The 20,008-nt window shown below is 42.2% G+C and overlaps 1 protein-coding gene across 5 annotated transcripts in view; it reads right to left on the reverse strand.

Annotated features, from left to right (window-relative positions):
• LOC148029084 (endonuclease 4-like) overlaps window positions 1-20,008 on the reverse strand; it is a 72,499-nt gene that overhangs the window by 6,918 nt on the left and 45,573 nt on the right. For 2 of the 5 annotated variants that reach the window (XM_087687842.1, XM_087687845.1), the window contains exons 3-7: window positions 15,781-15,882; window positions 15,351-15,406; window positions 15,015-15,098; window positions 14,818-14,913; window positions 13,526-13,593 (exon numbers count right to left, since the gene is read on the reverse strand). In XM_087687842.1, the coding sequence (XP_087543968.1) occupies window positions 13,526-13,593; window positions 14,818-14,913; window positions 15,015-15,098; window positions 15,351-15,406; window positions 15,781-15,882 (406 nt within the window). Of the gene's footprint in view, window positions 1-12,544; window positions 13,058-13,525; window positions 13,594-14,817; window positions 14,914-15,014; window positions 15,099-15,350; window positions 15,407-15,780; window positions 15,883-20,008 lie in introns of those variants that run through there. The other 3 variants (XM_087687846.1, XM_087687847.1, XM_087687843.1) reach the window with 2 other exon arrangements.

Consider the following 20,008-nt stretch of genomic DNA (forward strand, 5'->3'; position numbering starts at 1 on the left):
ATACAAATCTTATTAACACTATATAGTCTTTTACTTTTTATCTCTATATATAGCAAGCATAGCCAATCTTTGGCTCTTGTTGCTTCATCTACAATGCTCTTATCAATGACTTGTGATTTAAAGTATATTTTTAAAATTACAACTAGTTGTTTTGAAAAAATATCAATTAATAATTAATAATTATGATTTATAAACCAATTTATAAATGGAAACATATGAGCCAAATGCCATTCCAATTTTCCACTACTCATGTATTAGATGTGCTAGCTTTACAAACAAAGCACATGTAAAGCAACATAAAATTAAGTTTATTGATTAATATTTTTCACACATGTGTCTCCATAGTTGCAATTCTTTCTTGTGTTTCATAAATTAGGTTTTCTATTTAAGTTAAGTAGAATCCCCTAAAAATCCTTCTAAAATAGTTTCTACATCATAATGTCTTAAAATATCTCATGAAGCTTGAGTGATCTTATTATCCAACTTTGTAGAGAATGTTTAAAATGATTACTTACTTAAGTTTGTAAGTTTAAATACCTTGTTGTGAGGATTAGATGTTGAAATACATTTTATGCAAATCAATTCAATTGTTAATTAAGTCACATAATAAATGCAAGCATGGTAAAAGCGAATATAATTAACTTTTTGAGCACCTTATCATTTTTGTTTGCTATAGACAGTGCTTCAAGAACACCTTATCATTCTTGTGTTCTATGGCTCACTAGCATATTGACATTTACTTTTTTAGTCATATGGCCTTTTCTAAACAATAAGCTCTTCAGATCTATAGCTCTTCAATTATATATGAATGAATAATTAAACTAGTAATTAGTGGGCCTTTGACCTTGCTAATGATAAAACATAACTTTGTTAGAAATTGATTTTAGGTTGATATAGAAGACATACTAAAGTATTGACTCCTATTTACTTGAGAGACATTTTGTCCTTGTATTGTAGTTTAAAGCCAACCAAGCATGTGATGGTTAGTTGGCCTTTTCAAATGACCAACCACATTGGGATTGCCCTTAGGGGCAATAGCACTAAACCTTGCATGATGGCCAAAAGCTTTGATCCAATAATATCACATGGATGAGTGAAGAACATTGCAAACACAAGAAATTTTGATAGAAAAATAATTATTATAAGTTAGACGAGCCCAAAATTACATGTGCATGTTTGCCATAGAACCATATTTGTTTTAGTGGTAAGACAAATACAAAAATAAGTGTCTGTGTTTGCCCTCGTATAAGGCTAAACCATTAATGATAATCTTGAAAGCTTTCAATTCATATACTATGAAAATAGGCAAGTTTAGCAACTTTCTCAATTTCCTTAGTTCTTAGAGTTATAAGCAATGCTTTTGCAAAAATAGAGAACAAAGAGCTTAGAAAACAAAATTGAGAACCATAATAATTAGACAAAAAAAAACACAACCCATACATTTCATACAAACTTTAGGAAAATCTAATGTTCTTCCTATGTATCTAATAGGCAATAAGCAACAAGACCTTGCAAGCAACTTCCATGATTATTTTAGATACTTGGATGATTCTCACATACAATAAACTAGATGTTTGGCGATAATCAAAAGGTTTAAACCAATATGTCATAACAAACACCATTAGAATATGCCAATGTTCTTGGAAGCGACTTCTATGATCACTTCTAGATACTTAGATGTCAACTACAAGCTATAGCTTACACAAATATAGAGAACTAAAAGTTCAAAAATGTTCAAACCCACACATGGCACAAGTTAACAACTAAGAGACATAACTAATTCGCAAAAGGTTTAAATGTACAATGAGCCATTTGTTTTATTTAGATTCATGATCAAATCTAAATAGGAAGGGTCATTTGGGATGTTTGATCCTCGTTTAGACTTATCATGGGAAGTTCATTAAGAAGGCTCCTCTTAGGGATTTGATCCACTTTTGCACTTATTCAAGGAGTGCCCAAATGTGAGACTCCTTTCGAATAAGATGGAAAGGAATATAGAGCAAGCGGGTTTCCACTCGTAGGTTAGCATGCCCTTTGGTGATAGGGGGACATGAACAAAGCATCATAGAAAGTTTGGGCAATCACTAGAGCCATGGTGCTCAAGCACATTTGATGCCACAAGAATGCAGCATGTTTGGGATACCTCCCCTCATACACATAGAATAACAGTTGAGTCTTACACTCACGTGATGAGTAATACCCTTACTTGTTTGAGAGCCTTAGATCCAATAACACTTTTTTCAATTCTTTGTATGCACTCTCCTAAGGGTCTTGCCATATTATGGCTACTAAGCTAAGTTGTGGAATGCACGCAAATCCTTTCATGTGGAAGCTTTAAATGTTACATTGATGGTAATTCCTTGATACACTTCGCTCCTTTTACTTTTCTTTAAAAAAACTAATACAAAGTACATCAATCAAAATATTTACATAACCATAGGATGAAATAGACAAGACCACACAACCCCTAGAGACAAGTTTGAAAAGGCAACCTTACTCAAAACTTTGAATAAAGCTAAAATATTTCTCTTGTAGTTTGAAACTAAATGTTACAAATAGATTTTTCCTTATTGATTGTATAGAATCTTATGTCTATTCAACCACAAATATTTGTGGATCATAATTCTAGCAATATTCCATAGTTTATAACTTTACTCATCAAGAGCTCTAGATCTCCAAAGGTTTTTTAAATCTTGCGACAACATCGAGTTTGAGACCATTGCACCAATCTTTTATCGTGCTTCATAGAGCTCTAGCTTCTTTGCAATGCCAAAAAAGGTAAGGGATTGATTTATTGTGGCAATAACACATAAGGCAATACGAAGATACTCTCATAAATCTAGAGATCCTTTTCTTGGTTGAGAGTTATTTGGCTATGATTGTCCACAACATGTGCGGCCATGGTGGGCTACTTCTCGCTCAACCACAATATGCATGAACTACCAAGCATGAAGCAAAAATCACTTGTGGAAACATGAGTATCATAATAATTAACCTAGTTAGAATCCAAAAAAGCACATAAATCTAGCAGTAATGATCCCCCCCCTTAGATAAAACAGCCCGAGGTGCCACATAGCAAAAGATCCGCTTTATTACCTACCAATGCTTAGTATCTGGGCTATGCATAAACTTGCTCATCTGTGAGACGACAAACTAAATGTTAGGCATCATAATGCATACATAAATCAAGCATCTAACAACCTTTTGATAGAGAAAGACATCAAAGTAGTCTTTGGTATCATGACGGCCCAACTTTAAACCTATCTCCACAGAAGTAGCAATAGGCTTATAGTCTTCAAGATCTCTACAATGATATCTCAACATACTTTGTTTGTCACAAAGCAACATCTCCATCACATTGCTTGAACTAAATGCCGCCCAAATAATGATGCAACAGCCCCAAACTTGACATGTCAAAGCTGAATTAAACTTAGACTTAAAATCATCAATATATGTCCTATCTCATTAGGAATTTGAGCAGCATGTCATCAACATAAACCATAATGATCAGAGGCATATTACCCTCATGTCTCAGTTGGACTATTTGAAACCTATGTCCAATCAAACATGCATGTATCTTTTCAGCTCTATTGGCCAAAATCTTGAGCCTTCGGCCTGTCTACATCAGCTATCCAGCCTTTCTTGATTGCAGCTTCACTTGGTGACCTAATTTCTACTGCTGCCAGCAACCTAATGACCCCAGGACAGGCTGTATTTTGCTGTAGATTTGCCACATCAGTAGTTGTTGCCTGTTTTCTCCATCTGCTGCCTGCATTTACTGCCTCTGCAGGCTGGCTTGCATCAGCACCCCTCCCTCTTTCAGCTGTTGCTATCAGCCTTGGGTGATCAGTTTCCAGCACTTTTTGGGTGGTACACTACTATGTTCAGCCAGATCTAGCCTCCAAATTATTGTGTCTTGGTTACCAGCCTGCTGCTCCTCCACTCTCAGTATTATCTTAGCTCTGATTGGTGATTATAGCACTTGAGATCCATCTCGGTGGATGTCATACTCCAGCTACTCTCATTCTTTTGCCTTTGAGCATCTTGTACACGATTTCCATCATTTGTAGCATTGATTCATTCACTTCAAATTTCTCTTTCTTCTCTGTTTGTGTTTGTGTTTTTGCTTTTTGCGTTATTGTGTTTTAGTCGTGTTCATACATTCTGTGTTCTCTCAATGCAAACCCTAGAATATCTTCACATGGTGTCATAGATGGTACTCTTGTATAGAGTATCTTGTGGTTATTGTGAAGGCTTGGTTTTGTGTGAGATACACAAATGACACGTAACTATTCACAATGTCTCAGACTCCTCGAGATTCTACTATCTTATCACGCTTTTCTATCGTTGGAGGCCCCGAGGAGGTATTATGGACTCCACAAGAAAGATGACACTTCACTTTCACCTTCTTCTCCTTAGCCAGATACGTGTTTCATGATAGATGAAGAGTTCCAAGATTACTTGCATATCAGGTATTGCAGCTACCTCCCTACAACTCTTGAAAACCTCAACCTCTCAAATACAAGGGTTTCCATCCCCCGCCTATGGTCTACTATTGTCTCTCACTCTATGGGTCACTCCCATGCAAGGATTTCCGTCCTCTGCCTACCATGTCCCTATCCCTCCTCCTTGGGCTACAAATGTGGCTGCCATGCCCATGCCCAATCAGCCCAGACCCACCTTTGGATCCATTATACACACATCTTGCATGCATGGTGGACACTCCACGATTAATTCCTAAGTGTATTCCACTCTATCAAAGTGCAGCAATGCAGAAGCGTAGGACAAAGACTGAGAGAGAGTGAACACAGAGAGGAGAGAGAGAGAGAAAAGGAGATAGTGTAAACGCAGAAAATCTGCAGTGTAGTATGCTGTATAAGAGTGCAAAAATATGCATGGGGGCAGAGGAAATATATGTGTGTGTCTCCGACTTGATGACCTTGATCTCCGTCAAACCAAGCACAGTCTGTCACAGCCAACAAATCTCAAGATCAGAACCTGAATCGATGAATAAGAGTGTGTGCCACCAACTGGCTATATATAACCAAAAAATAGAAAATACCAGCACCAGGTCGGCTGCATTTAATGCTGCCGACTTCAGTAAAATAATCAGGAAAACAGTCCGACTATGCAGAACTGTTGTCTGACTGTACCAGTGTGCAGCGATGCGGAAGCGTAGGACAAAGACAAAGAGAGAGAGAGAGAAAAGGAGAAAGTGTAAACGCAGAAAATCAGAAGTGTAGTATGCTGTATAAGAGTGCAGAAATATACACGGGGGCAGAGGAAATATCTGCGTGTTTCTCTGTGATGGACCTAAAAACGGGCCGGCACTGGCTCATGCACTAGCCGGACCTCGTCACTATGCACAAGACAACCCCTCGGCCTCGCGGCCAGGAGCGTCTATCAAAATCTCTGCCTTCCTACACATTGCGTTTGTAATACGTTGTAGTCCAACTGATCCTAACCCAATATTACTCCTCAGAGGGAGTCCCTTTCACATAGCCAAATAGGCTCGAATCACATACACATGGGGTTCCTCCTACGGCTGAATGCCGTCAACCCTCTGCGACTCTCCTACACCTTGGGGATTGGCCCCTCGATGCGCCGCTCAACATTTAGACATTTCGCACAAACGTCACTCAAGGTACCAAATAAACGTATCCAGGAATGTACCATTGTCCTTACTTGACTTCCCCTTTATGATCCCACGACTAGCCTACAGCATAGGAACCTCACGCTCTCAACGGTGGGTCAAAGGCCTACTGAAAACAATTGCTATGCGTATCCAGGAGCTGACTCTGATACTTTTAATTTCCTCTAAATGATCATGCAAAGAGGTGGATGCCTAGTGCTCAAACATTTTAAAAACCAGCAGCGTGCAAGTGTAAAACATCTCTTTCATGCTTTTCTTTCTAACCGCTTTGTGCTTCGTTGCAACACCTAGCACCGAAGTGATCTTCGTGCTACTAGGTTTTAATTTTTATCATTATTATTCCGTCCTAGATGCAATGCATATAAAATCAACAAATTATTCCTCATGCTCAGCGCCATTTAACCATTTTTTCCACAACTCTACCCTTCCCCGTTGATAGTGCATCATTGCATTCATTTCTTTTAGGGTTTCCTTGTCATTTTATGTGGAGAAAGGAAGGAAACACGCACTAAAACATATAAACAAGGCTGAACTGAAGCATAACTTCATGCCCCAGCCTTGCTATACATCAACAAACATAAATCCTATTTTTCTATATTTTTCGTAGCCCCAAATGTATTTTTTCCCTATTTTTCATGGTTTTTTTATCATTTTCCCACCATTTTCTTCATTTTCTTGTATTTTTTAAATTGCTGAAAATGAAAACCAGTTTATGGGCTGTGGCCCTTAGTTCATTTGCAACAAAATTGAAAGATTAGTTGATGTGTATCGACGGTTTTTCCCATTTATATGCCCAAAACCCTTGTTTTTCCCCATTTTTCATGTGTTTTCGGGTTTCTTGACATTATTTCGAGCCATGAAATGCATGTTTTTCATGATTTCTGGTTATAAACAGTAAGAACTCAGAAGAATCAGCAGCATAATCAAATCTTAGTCCATATGAATGGCATTCCATCAATCAAAAGCATAAAACACTAAATTTTCTTTGTAATTTTTTAGTTTACCGCTTAAACGCGTGTTTCGGGTTTTTTGTCCATGGCTGTAGATTTGGAAAACAGCAACACTTCATGTCCAGCAACATCACAAATCACCATTCTCAGCCCGTGTAGCAATCCGGTCCATGCCGGACAAGCCTCCATCATTCTTTCTTCTTCCTTCTTCTTCCCACATGATCTTGCCTTTAGAAGAGAGAGAGGGAGGAGAGAGAAAGACTAGAATCAGAAATTTCAAACCAGGCCACCATTGCGCGAGCGAAGGGCGGCGATAGAGTCAGGATACAGAGGGAAATGAGGGGCAATGATGATTGGGGGGGGTTGTTTGCAGGCAGGGAGAAGCACCATCATCCTCATGGCGCATTTTTCGGACGTGATGGCGTTGATTTTCCTCCTCTCTCTCTCTCCACGATTTGCTCTAATCTTTCATGTAGCATTTTAATCTTGGGCTCCCAAGAGTCACTTACTCATTTGGCCAAACTTTGGTCCACCTTTTCGCATCTTGACCGGTTTCTTGGCCATTTCCCCGTCCGGACTCGGAATCGAGCTCTGAAAAATCCTGGGCGTCCGGCTTAGCATCTCGCATTGGCCAGTAGCTTGTGTCAACCCGCACGACTGTCTGAAAAATTATGAAAAATCAACAAGTGTCGCTCGGGCGCCTTTAAAGCACTTTGGCGCTTAAAATCGTCCTAGATCGAGCCGCCGCCTTTGACGGTGAATATTTTTTCCTCGATATTCATAATTTTTAGCTATTTTTAAGCACTTCCCGTCACCTAAATTCCGCTCTCACTTTGACTTGATGACCTCGATCTCTATCAGCCCAAGCACAGTTTGTCTCAGCCAACAGATCTCAAGATCAGAACCTGAATCAATGAATAAGAGTGTGTGCCATCAACTGGCTATATATAGCCAAAAAATAGGAAATACCAGCACCAAGTCAGCTGCAATTAATGCAGCCGACTGCAGTAAAATAATCAAAAAAATAGTCTGATTGTGCAGAACTGTTGTCCGACTATACTAGTGCCACATGGCACTTGTCCACCCAGCTGACGTGGCATCTTGCCGTACTACTGATGTGGCACCTGCTCTGTCCGTACGACTCTACACACTGCTGTCTAGAAACTGACTCTCCAACACCCCCTCTCAGAGCCTGGACGGGTCAAAAGACTGAGGGATCTGGAATGCTGCCGAAGAAGAGCCTGGGGAAGCGCTTGCCTTCGTAAAAAAATCTGCAAGATTATCCTCCGTCTCGCAATACTCCACATCAATGGTCCCATCCAAAAGCTTCTCCCGAATGAAGTGATATTGGATCTCAATGTGCTTTGTCCGGGCGTTGAATACAGGATTCCGCACCAAGGCAATGCAACTCTCATTGTCGCACCGCAGAAGAGTAGGACGAGTCTGGGGGCAGCCAAGCTCCTCCAACAGTCTCCGAAGCCACACAACCTCACATGTGGTGGAAGACGTAGCCCGATACTCCGCCTCAGTAGAAGAAAGGGCTACCGTGGGCTACTTCTTGCTACTCCAAGAGATAACACCTATTCCCAAGGTAAAACAGTAGCTTGTAGTAGATCGCCGGTGGTCCACATCACCAACCCAATCCGAGTCGCTCCAACCTGCAAGAACAAGATCTGAAGCATCTGTACCTGTTGGATAAGAAATCCCTAAGTCAGAGGTCCCCCTCAAATACCAAAGAATCCTCAAGGCAACCTATCAATGCACCTGTTTGGGTTCAGACACGAACCCGGCCAAAAGACCCACAGCAAACAAAGATCAACACGAGTGTTTAGAAGTCAAATCAAGGATCCAATCAACTAACGGTAGCGAGAAGCATCCGTCAAGGGAGAATGTGAGTGTGAAGTGGCCTTCCAGTTTGGATCCATAGGAGTAGTAATGGTCCGACAAGTCTCCATCTCGAAAGTTACCAAAAGCTCCTGTAGATATCTCTGCTGAGAGATGAAAATCCCCCTCTGAGACTGATAAATCTCGTGACCCAAGAAGAAATATAGGAGCCCCAAATCCGTCATCTCGAATGTCTGATGTAAAGCTGTCTTGGTCTCTCGGACCTTTTGTGCATGATCCCCTGTCAAAATCAAATCATCAACATACAACACAAACAACACGCGACCAACCTCCAAAGTGTGCACATAAAGCTACGGATTGGCCTTGGAACGTTGATATTCCAACTTTGACTGAAAAAAAGAGTCAATCTTCTCGTTCCATGCACGCGGAGCCTACTTGAGGCCATTCAAGGCCTTCTTCAACCTATAAACTTTCCCATCCAAGGATCCAAAGCCAAGAGGCTGCTCAACATAGATCTCCTCCTGCAAGTCAATGTTCAGAAAGGCCGACCTCACATCCAACTAATAGACAGGCCATCTCCTATGGCCAACCAAGGCAAGAACAGCTCGAATAGACGCCATACGAGTAGTGGGGGCAAAAGTATCATGGAAATCAATGCCTGGGCGCTGAGCAAAACCTTTAGCAACAAGACGAGCTTTGTGCTTGTCCAAAGAACCATCACTAAGATACTTTGTCTTGAAGATCCACTTGACGCCAATCACCTTCTTGTGAGAGAGACGAGGCACAAGAGACGAAGTGCCATTCCTCTCAATAGCCTCCAACTCAACTTCCATAGCCTTCCACCAATGGTCAGACTGTAAAGCCTCCTTCACTGAAGTGAACCCACGATCTTGCATAACACGAGTCATCAAACAATAGTTAGAGCAAACAAGCGTCCAAGAGTGTGCATGAGTCCTCCGTGACCTCTGCGGTCCATCCTGCGGTTCCCACTCCCCTTGATCCCTGAATCTCGGAGTGTGTCACGAGCCCAACAAGGAGGCCCGGACCTCTCCCTGTCACTCTCCATCTACTGGAAGACTCCGGAACATCCACAGACGAAAGCTCCTCAGGGGTGACCGGTGGAAATGAAGACTCTGAATCAAAAGAAGAATCTCCATCAAAAGACTCTGGCTCCAAAGGAACCGTCTCGAGTCCCTGACTCTCCCCTAGATCTCCAAGAACAAGGTGCTCCTCACCCCTCTCTATGGCCGAAACTTCCACGAACCGCACATCTCGGCTCGTGTAGACATCCCGCTTGACGGGATTAAGCAGACGATAACCTTGGGATTGGGATCTGTGGCCAACAAAAACCTGTCGTCGAGAAACCGCCTTGAACTTATCATGCTACGTCTTCGGGATGTGCACATTAAGTGTTAGACCCAAAGATCCTAAAATAAGAGACATCAAGCTTAGTCCCAAAGTAAGCCTCAAAAGGTGTCATCTTGGCAACGGCCGAAGTGGGAGATCGATTGAGGATGTGAACTGCGGTAGCCACTGCCTCAGCCCACAAAAACTTAGGTGTCTATCGGTGCTCCATCATGGTGCACACCATCTCAATCACACTTCAGTTCTTCCGCTCCAAAATGCCATTCTCTTGGGGAGTGTTGGTGTTAGCAAACTCCTGGTGAATGCCCCTATCTACACAAAAACGAGAAAACTCATTGGACATAAATTCACCTCCCTTGTCTGAACACAAGGTCTTCAGTTGGCGGCCAGAACGGTTCTTCTCAAAGTTAAGCCAATCCTTGAAGTGAGAGAGAGCCTCCGACTTCAAAGTCAAGAAATAGGCCCAAGTCATCCTGCTATAGTCATCTACAATCAACGTGAAGTATAAGCTCCCTTTCAGGCACTCGGTCCTCATCGGGCCACAAAGATCCGTAGATACAAGCTCCATGGGTGAAGTATACCGCCTCAAAGCTTTGTTGGGAATTGCATCCCGATGCAATTTCCCACGAATACAGGAGACACATGGCTGATGGCTCACCACTATATCCAGCAAACCTCGGACAAACAATCCTCGCGACTCCTTCCGAAGGTACTCATAGTTCAAGTGGCCAAACTGAGCATACCATAGCGGACTCTGTCTGAGAGGTAAAAAGAAGAGAGGTAAGAGCTATAGAAGTCTTCAATTTGTAGATGCTATCCTCCTCATACCTTACAGAGAGAACCTTCCTCGATCCACTATTAAGGACTCGAACAGTATCACTGTCAAACTCCACCTAGAGGCCAAGAGCACAAATCTTATGGACCGAAAGCAAATGATACCCCAAGCCTGGCACATGCAACACCTCAGAAGTGTGGATACCACCACGTCCATTTGGAATAAGCCGCATCTTACCCCGCGTAGCAATAGACACAGAAGAGTTGTCTCCAATGAGAATCTGCCCATGCGAAGGTTGCAAATGGGCAACACCATCGGAAGGAGTCATGTGCCGTGAGGCACCACAGTACCAATGTCGTCATCATCTTCCGTAAAATTAGGCGTCAAAAGCTTGATGGTAAAAATTACTGCATCTAGCAGGTGATGATATTGGCCATTCTGGAGTCTTATGATTTGAAGGAGCTTGTGCTAGAGGAGATCAACCAGCCCTCGGTGCTAGATAAGTCCAAACTCTCTTCCAGTGCTCATGCGGAGTTGACCAAGGCCTAGTCTCATTGGGACAAACTGAATGCCAGGATTTGTTCTTTTCTTTTTCTGTCTTGTACTACAGTTGTGATAGCTCACATCGAGCACTTGACGGTGGCTCGAGAGATATGACTGGAGCTCGACCAAATGTACAATCGGATGACCTTGATGAAGAGGGTTTCTTTGGATGTGCAAATGCGGACCTTGTTTGTGAATAAGTCTTCTTCACTTCGGGAACACATCAACAAGCTTCAGCATCTTTAGATGCAGGTTCAAAATGCGGGGAAGCCTATTTCCTCCGAAGACATGGCGATCACTTTACTGTCCCAGTTGCCGTCATGATTCGATACTTTTTATTCCGCCCTTATTGATTCAGGGCGGGAGGCAACTCTTCGGTGGGAAGAGTTGGTTCCTATGGTCTTGGACCAAGAACAATTGAAGGGACATAATGCTTCCAAATCAGAGGCATTGGTTGGTCAAGCCTCTCAGAAGAAGGGAAAGGACCAAAAGAAGGAGGACAATAAATCCAAGAAGGGCAAGGAAAAGGAATCGATTTGCCATATTTGTGGTAAGACCGGTCATTGGAAGAAGGATTGCCTCGACAAAGACAATAAGGACACCAAGAAGGACACCAAGGATTCTGGAGCGGTGGTTGCACCTTCATCAGCTGCTTTTCTACACTTAGTAGTCATTGAGGACTCTACATCGAAGACTTTTGATGCCGCGATGATAGCTCCCTATTTGTTCAATTGAATTCTATTCTCAACTTTTGATAATTATAATTGGGATTATAGTTGAAGCATGTCCAAGTTATTTGCTACATTACAACGCATGCTGTTGCACAAAAAACTAGCATGGCGAAGGCAACACAAGAAGGGCTTTTGGCATTTGGATTAGGTCCAGAGATGTGAAGAGATGTCAAAGAAACTAGTTCAGGTGGGAAAACGGTCATTTTTGAAAAGAGGTTATTCAAGAAGTTGGGGGGGGAGGGGGGGGGAACTGTCAAGTAAAGAGAGGGGAGTTATAGAGAGAGAAAGAGAAGAAAAATGGGTGCCATCATTTTGTGGGTTTCTTGTTGATTTGCTGTAGGTGTTGCATCATTTCTAACATGCATTGGTTGCATTTGATCCTCTCTTACATCTCCTTCAGCCTCATACCATTCTTGATCATGATTCTTGAGTGTAGAGAGAAATTTTCAACAAGATTAAGGAGAGATTAGTGCGTATTAGAGGGAGAAGTGAAAGATTAAGGATTTTGAAGATTGATAGAAGTAAAGGGAGAAGAGGAGAAAGCGCCAGCACTCTCAAATATGGTGGATCATCCTTAATTATCTTCTTAATCAGGTTTGAACGTTTTCATTGAAAAGTGAATAAAAAATGGATAGAATGTAGGATTTATGGTTGTATGCATTTATTTTATGATCCTTGAAGATAAAATGGAAGAGAAGAATTAAATTTCTTGCATTAGAATAATTGAATTGGTAGAGAAATGACTAAAATTAGGGTAAAAATTGCATTTTAGGCTATAATTAGGGAAAATTAAGAGTTTTATATAATATTCATAAGAAGTAAATAAAAATAGTTCCCTTGTCTTGTGTGCTCTGGTTAGATCTTTCACCAAATGGTCATAGCCCTTTCTAAGGTTCTAGATATAGTGTTATCTCAAGTTGTGGGTCTCGAGCTCCTCTCCTTGAGTAGGTCATCCACTCGTATGGCTTCTTTGAAGACCCTAGATAGCATATCCCTTTGCAAGGTTGAGTTTCTCACCAAGGCCCTTTAAAGCTCTTCACTTCAAATCCCGCTTATGAACACGGTGGAGATTGCTCGTTCTCTAGGTTGCTCTATGGTGGTTGGGATTCTCTTAAAGAGACTCTGCACGTGGTTCACATAGTTTTGGATATCCTCCTTGTCCTTTTGACTTGTTGATGCTCGATCCACTCCAACTCTGACACAAAGACACCAAAGAAACCAACCCATCTAGCAGCAACTCCCTAAAAAGAACAAGTTTTACACACACTACTAGAGATCAAGCCATATAAACAAGGAGTGTCGTACTAAGGCCCAAGGTCTTCTAGCTAAAGAACCTTAGCAGGCCCCAGCTGCATCCGTGGGCGGTACTCCCCCTGTCAACTGGGACTATGTCTCTCACTACTGCCTCATTTGCTCCTCCTAGCACACATGCCATTGGACATGTGGCACATGGACAACCTTATTTGTCCCCACCTTACAGCATTCTTGAAGGTTTAGGTGACTCATTTGCTAGCACCATTCCATTTGTACTCTTTGTATCCATTCCAAGGTCTCCTTTACACCCCCACCTAGTTATTTGAATGCTATTAATTTTGCTAGTGCTCTTCCATTATACCATGACATTCTTTTAACTTCAACAATGAAATAAAGAAAATGTTCTTACGTATTGGGACAAGCAATAAGGTTGTCTTCACAAAGGCTCCACCTTTTTACCTCCTCTGCCCAGTAGCCCTACAAAAAACATAAAGCAAACTTAACAAGCTCTAAACAAACAACTTAATGTAAATGTTCTGAGCACATATTTGAGGAAGGGGGCCCAACCTGCAACACAAAAGTCCTAAGGACACCAAGATGTTGATCACAACCCCTGCCAATAGGGGCAGCACAAAAAGGCTGCAGGATCACCAAGAGCACCTAAAGGCTGCAAAAGAGGTACATCCGAGGGAAGCTAGCAAGTTCCCCAGAACGAACAGGCTTGCCATCAAAATGGAGGGCTGGCATCAGAAGGCTAGCCAATAATGTTGCCCTGCAGCTAGGAATGGCAACATTGGTAGGAAAGAAAAGTTGTTGCAAAAACACAGATTTTTGCAGTGGTAAAAAGCTAAAACAAAGGAACTTCCCTCCTTACAGCCAATAAAAACCACTGTGCTTTTGCTGGAAGACTTCTCATGCTCTATAAGCATGTCTAATGTGAGCTTGTGGAAGAATGTGTCATGGGAAGGCACTAGACAGAGGCATAAAAGCAATGAATGAATCCATGTAGATAAGAATTACGAGACACAACAGCAGCATAGAAGAGGGTGGTAGGCCCAAAGTAATCAATCCAAAACCCCAAAGGCTCTAGAAGTGGACAGCACTCCTGGCATGCCCCTCTAAATCACTGATAGGGCACATAGACAGGAGATGACCGTGCTGAATATGTTTGCTAACAAGCCAGAAGATGTGTCTACGGGATGGACTATCCCATTAACAATCACACCAATGCTAAAGATCCTCAAATTATTAAATAGCTACAAGACTCAAGCAACCAAGAGCTGTGACAGTAATGGGGTATAAACTTTAACTGTAATAATCATTGGCCAGTTGGCAAGGCTACACAACAAAACAAACATCAAATTTATTCTTCAATACGTATTCTTATGAGAGGGCTAGTCCCTTGTTCAGACAAGCCAATTGCCCTCTAGTTGGCCTACAGCAAAGGAGGCTACGTACCCCACCTAACCTTCACATCATTATTCAGATCAGATTGTATGCTTCTGTGCATTTGCCCCCCCTCTTTTTTCCCCCAAGAATGCTTGTGTGCATTTCTAACCTTGGAACTTCTGATAGACTATGCAACTCGACCCTGGAATATCATATGGGTCTGGAAAGGTGTGATATTCCAATCATACGAGTTGGAATGCAACAAGATAGAACAACTTTACAATGCTATCAAACTAAGATTAGCAAACTTACAGTTATATTTTCTTTGATGTCTTCGATCAGTTGAAGTATATTTGAACGTGAATAGTGTTGAGCTTTTAAACCATGAATGATCGAATCATCCCAAACCTGCAAGGATTTCAACAGGATTCACAAATTACAATTCCGTGCATATTATGCATAGAAATCATGGCCAATGTAGCATGCAAGATAGACCAACATTATCTTACTTGATGTAAAGTCTTTTCTTGATTATACCACTGCAACGTGATAGTATTTGCCCTGTAATTTCTCAAAAATCCTACATGCAATGGCTATAGTTCAAGACCTCATGTTAGTTGAGATACTCTTCTTCTTCTTTTTTTTTCTAAGTGCAGGATATCAAATTTTTCTGCAAAACAAGGTATGCCATGCAAATGACCAGAAAATTTTCATAAAAGACTTGATAACTTTCACACTCCAATAAATTTTTTCTAGATTTTATTGTCTAGTTGAAAATAGGGAGAGATCCATTAAGTATAACCCTTTTAAAGCAGTTATATTCAACAAATGTAAAGGAGGCAGACCTGGTGTATGTCTCCAACTATGTGAGCTAGGAAAAGAAGTGCTTCTGTTAAATTATCTGAACCCCAAAGCAAATATTGATTCTCTTCCATGTTAGACAAAAACAAAAGAAAGTATAAGGTAAATGTCTCCAATTAATACTATTGCAATGCAAGAACGGCTACCTGCAAATTACATGGAGAACCACAAGTGAAACAACCATATTTTATCCTTGCTAATTCTAAAACCTGATAGAGTAGCACAAGAACTGAGTGGTTTTTAAAGCAACACAAGCTGCCCATACCAAAATTCCTGCTCAAGGGAAGTCCATCACATCTAGGATAGGCATGACCCAAGGCATATGGGAAACATGAAAAGCCATGCCAATTCCTTTTCCTATTGTTATCGTGTTAGAGGCTAATATCTATCAAGTTCAAGAACATGGCATCTTACATTGCACCCGTGAGGATCTATAACTGGCCAATTGTGCAGTATAGTTGTTAATGGCCCCAGCTGAGCACATATCTTTATCACCTTCACGGCTGTGGCAATCTCCTGTTGTAAAGAAACAAACAACCGTAAACGTTTTAATCTCAATACTAGCTGATCTTTTTCTTGCATAAAATGTCTGATTTACCCAACTTGGCTACTAGTGAACCTCTACCTACAGGAAAGAAAACCTTTTCCTTCCAATACACCAAGAGCCTTCTTATGAAAAATTTTGAACAATAAGCTTTGAAATAATGCTAGATTCTAAACTAATAGGCTATAGTAAGTGTGAGCAAAAGGAGGCCTAATTCGATATTAAGAATGTAATATATGCCGCAAGGCATCCTCCCATTAGCATGTATGAGTAGGATTAAAGCACAGCCACCAAACATTTGGCAATATTATTCAATGAGAAGCACAAGAATCAATTGTTGATTAATGATAAGAAAAGTGAATTCTTTTTGCATGAGATTCGCTTTTTGGGCCACATTGTATCGGCTGATGGCATTTGTATGGATCTTGCTAAGGTTGAGGCAATTCATTCATGGCCACATCTTCGAAATGTTCATGAGATCCGCAGCTTTATGGATCTATGTTCCTACTATAGGAAGTATGTATGCAACTTTGCTGAAATTGCTTCTCCATTGCATGCTTTGAAGAAAAAGTATATACCATTCAGATGGACAGCAGTGGAAATTTCAGCAATTAATGTATATGAAGAGAAGACTTCTTCAGATCCTGTGTTTGTGTTGCTTAATCTCAAGAAGTTATTTATTATGCAATGTGATGCATGTGGAAACAGCATTGGGGCTGTTTTAATGCAAGACGGCCGTGTGGTTACTTATGAGAGTCATGTTCTCCATAGTGCAGAGAGCAATTTATAGGTCTATGAGAAAGAACTCTTGGCTATAATTCATGTTCTTTCTACATGGAAATATTGTCTTTTAGGAGCTGATTTCGCATTGCAAACAAACCACCTGACTTTGCACTACTTTCTAACTCAGATGAAGTATGTAGTGGGCAAACTTTTTGTCCATGTTTCACTTTTAGATTGTGCACATAGATGTCAAAAAGAATGTAGTGGCTGATGCATTGTCACGTAAGCCTCAACTAACGGTTGTCAGTATGGTTTATCACACTAAGTTGGATGCCATGAAGGATCAGTATACTGTTAATTCTAACTTTGAAAATGTCTTTGATCAGCTTTGCAATGGCCAGAGGCATGATATTTTCGCACTTTGAGAGGACTTTCTAATGATGCATGGATGATTGTGTGTCACAAAGCAATTGAGGGCCAAGGTTATGACTAAGAGTCATGCTCCTTATTTGGGTCATAGAGGTATTGACACCATAGTTAAGACAATTGATCACTTCTTTTATTAGCCAACTTTGAGGCATGATATATGCATAGTATGCCAGAAAGTTAAGTATGATAGGCAAAACATGTCAGGTTTATTGCAGCCCTTGCCTATTCTTGATAGGCCTTTGCAAAGCATTGCTATGGATTTTATCTTTGAGCTTCCACGCACACCTATCGGGAATGATGGGATATGGACTATCATATTGTTAGCGATCAGATTCCTAGCCATACAGTACGGCAGCCTGGTCGGACTGCCACGTGGCAGTCCGACTTGTACTGGTCAGTCGGCTGCCTGCTTTTTCAGGGCGCATTTTGGCTGGCTATTTATAGCCGATATTCTGCACAGTTTTCCACAGTTCTGTTCGCAGGTTACAGGCTGGAGATCGTGCAGACTGCAGCGGACTTCGAGATGAACAGCAGGTTGCATCGTCGAGGTGGAGACACACAGTCCCGCGCACTGCGCCTGTATACATATCTGCATATCTTTGTATACAGCACACTTTATACAGCAGATCTTCATCTTCCACTGTCTCTTTCTCTCTCCCTCTTCTCTCCGCGTTCACTCTCTCTCTCAGTCTTGGTCCCACGCTTCCGCATCACTGCACTTTGACATGGTATCAGAGCAGTGAAGAAGGACTGACTGAGTGAAAAACCTACCTGAAGAGGAGATTCCATCGCGACACAAGGCTGAGTTTCTAGCGTTCGAGGGCGAGCGAGAGGGCTACGCATCGGAACAAGGCTGAAGCGAGCGTGGGCGCGCGGGAAAGGAGTCCAATTGGTGGATTTGCTGCTGTTTACTGCTGTTTGAAGAGGAGGAAGGCTGAGTTTTCAACTTTCAAGTGCAGGTTCTGCTTTTTCATCGCCTCTGGCGGGTAAAGAAGGTACGGGACGCGGAAGAAAGAGCCCTAGCAGGCTGCGTTTTCACAGTCAGAGGGGGCTGCTTTTGCGTTTGTGAAGGCATTACAGGAGAAGATGTCTACAGAGATTGACTTGGAGTTCCAGACGATCATGGATCGGAAGGTGCCTGTTTTACTGGCTCTTCCTGCAGATCAAAAGCTCGATGGCGACAATTACTGCATCTGGCACGTGATGATGTTGGCCATCCTTGAGTCTTATGATTTGACAGAGCTTGTACAGGAGGAGATCGACCGGACCTCGGTAAGAGATGAGTCCAAACTATCTTCCGATGCTCGTGCGGAGTTAGCCAAGGCACAATCTCACTGGGACAAACTGAATGCCCGGATTCGTTCTTTTCTTTTTCAGTCTTGTACTACAGCCGTGATAGCCCACATTGAGCACTTGACAGTGGCTCGGGAGATATGGCTAGAGCTTGACCAGATGTATAACCGGATGACCCTTATGAAGCGGGTTTCTTTGGAGGTGCAGATGCAGACCTTGTCCGTGAACAAGTCTTCTTCCTTGCGGGAGTACATCAACAAGCTTAGACAGCTTCAGATGCAAGTTCAAAATGCGCGGAAGCCGATGTCCTCCGAAGACATGGCGATCACACTATTGTCCCAGTTGCCGCCACGATTCGGTGCTTTTTACTCCGCCCTTATTGCTTCAGGGCGTGAGTCTACTCTTCGGTGGGAAGAGCTGGTTCCTATGGTATTGGACCAAGAGGAACAACTGAAGGGACAGCATGCTTCCAATTCGGAATCTTTGACAGGTCAAGCCTCTCAGAAGAAGGGGAAGGACCAAAAGAAGAAGAAGGAGGACAACAAGTCAACGAAGGACAAGGAAAAAGAATCCACATGCCATATTTGTGGTAAGACCGGCCATTGGAAGAAGGATTACCCCGACAAAGACAAGAAGGACACCAACAAGAAGGACACGAAGGATTTTGGAGCAGTGGCTGCATCCTCATCAGCTGCGTTTCTTCATCTAGCAGTCATTGAGGACTCTACACCGAAAGCTTCTGATGCTGCGATGACAGCTCCCCAGGCTCGAGAGTGGATCGTTGACAGTGGTGCCTCCCGGCACATGACTCCTTCATCAGGGTATTGCCCAATTGCGACCTTCGCATGGGCAGATTCTCATCGAAGATAGCTCTTCAGTGTCTATTGTAGGACGAGGTGAGATGCAGCTTATTCCAGATGGACGTGATGGTACTCATACCTCAGAGGTCTTGCATGTGCCAAGTTTAGGGTATCATCTACTTTCGGTTCATAAGATTTGTTCACTTGGACTTTTGGTGGAGTTTGACAATGATTCGGTGTGAGTCCTTGATCGTGGGTCCAGGAAGGTTCTCTCATCAGGTTATGAGGAGAACGGCATCTACAAATTGACATCTTCTACCGCTCTCCCTACTCTTCTTCTTACCTCTCAGATACAGTCAGAGCTATGGCATGCTCGGTTTGGTCACCTCAACTATGATTATCTTCGGAGGGCGTCACGTGGACAGCTTGTTCGAGAGTTGTCGGACATAGTGGTGAGCCAACAGAGCCATGCGTCTCCTGCATTCGTGGGAAGTAGCATAGGGATGCGTTTTCCAACAAAGCTTCGCGGCGGTCTACTTCACCGATGGAGCTTGTATCTACGGATCTGTGTGGCCCTATGAGAAACGAGTCCTTGAAAGGGAGCTCGTATTTCATGTTGATCGTAGATGACTACAGCAGGATGACTTGGGCCTATTTCTTGGCGTTGAAGTCGGAGGCTTTCTCCCACTTCAAGGATTGGCTTCTCTTTGAGGAGAACCGATCGGGCCGGCGCTTGAAGACCTTGCGATCCGACAAGGGTGGTGAATTTGTTTCTAATGAGTTTGCTCGTTTTTGTGCAGATAAAGGTATTCACCAGGAGTTTGCTAACGCCAACACTCCTCAAGAAAATGGC

Source organism: Lygodium microphyllum, chromosome 11 (genome assembly GCF_053477565.2).
Source record: "Lygodium microphyllum isolate KBCC chromosome 11, Lygodium_microphyllum_v1.1.10, whole genome shotgun sequence".
Lineage (NCBI taxonomy): Eukaryota > Viridiplantae > Streptophyta > Polypodiopsida > Schizaeales > Lygodiaceae > Lygodium > Lygodium microphyllum.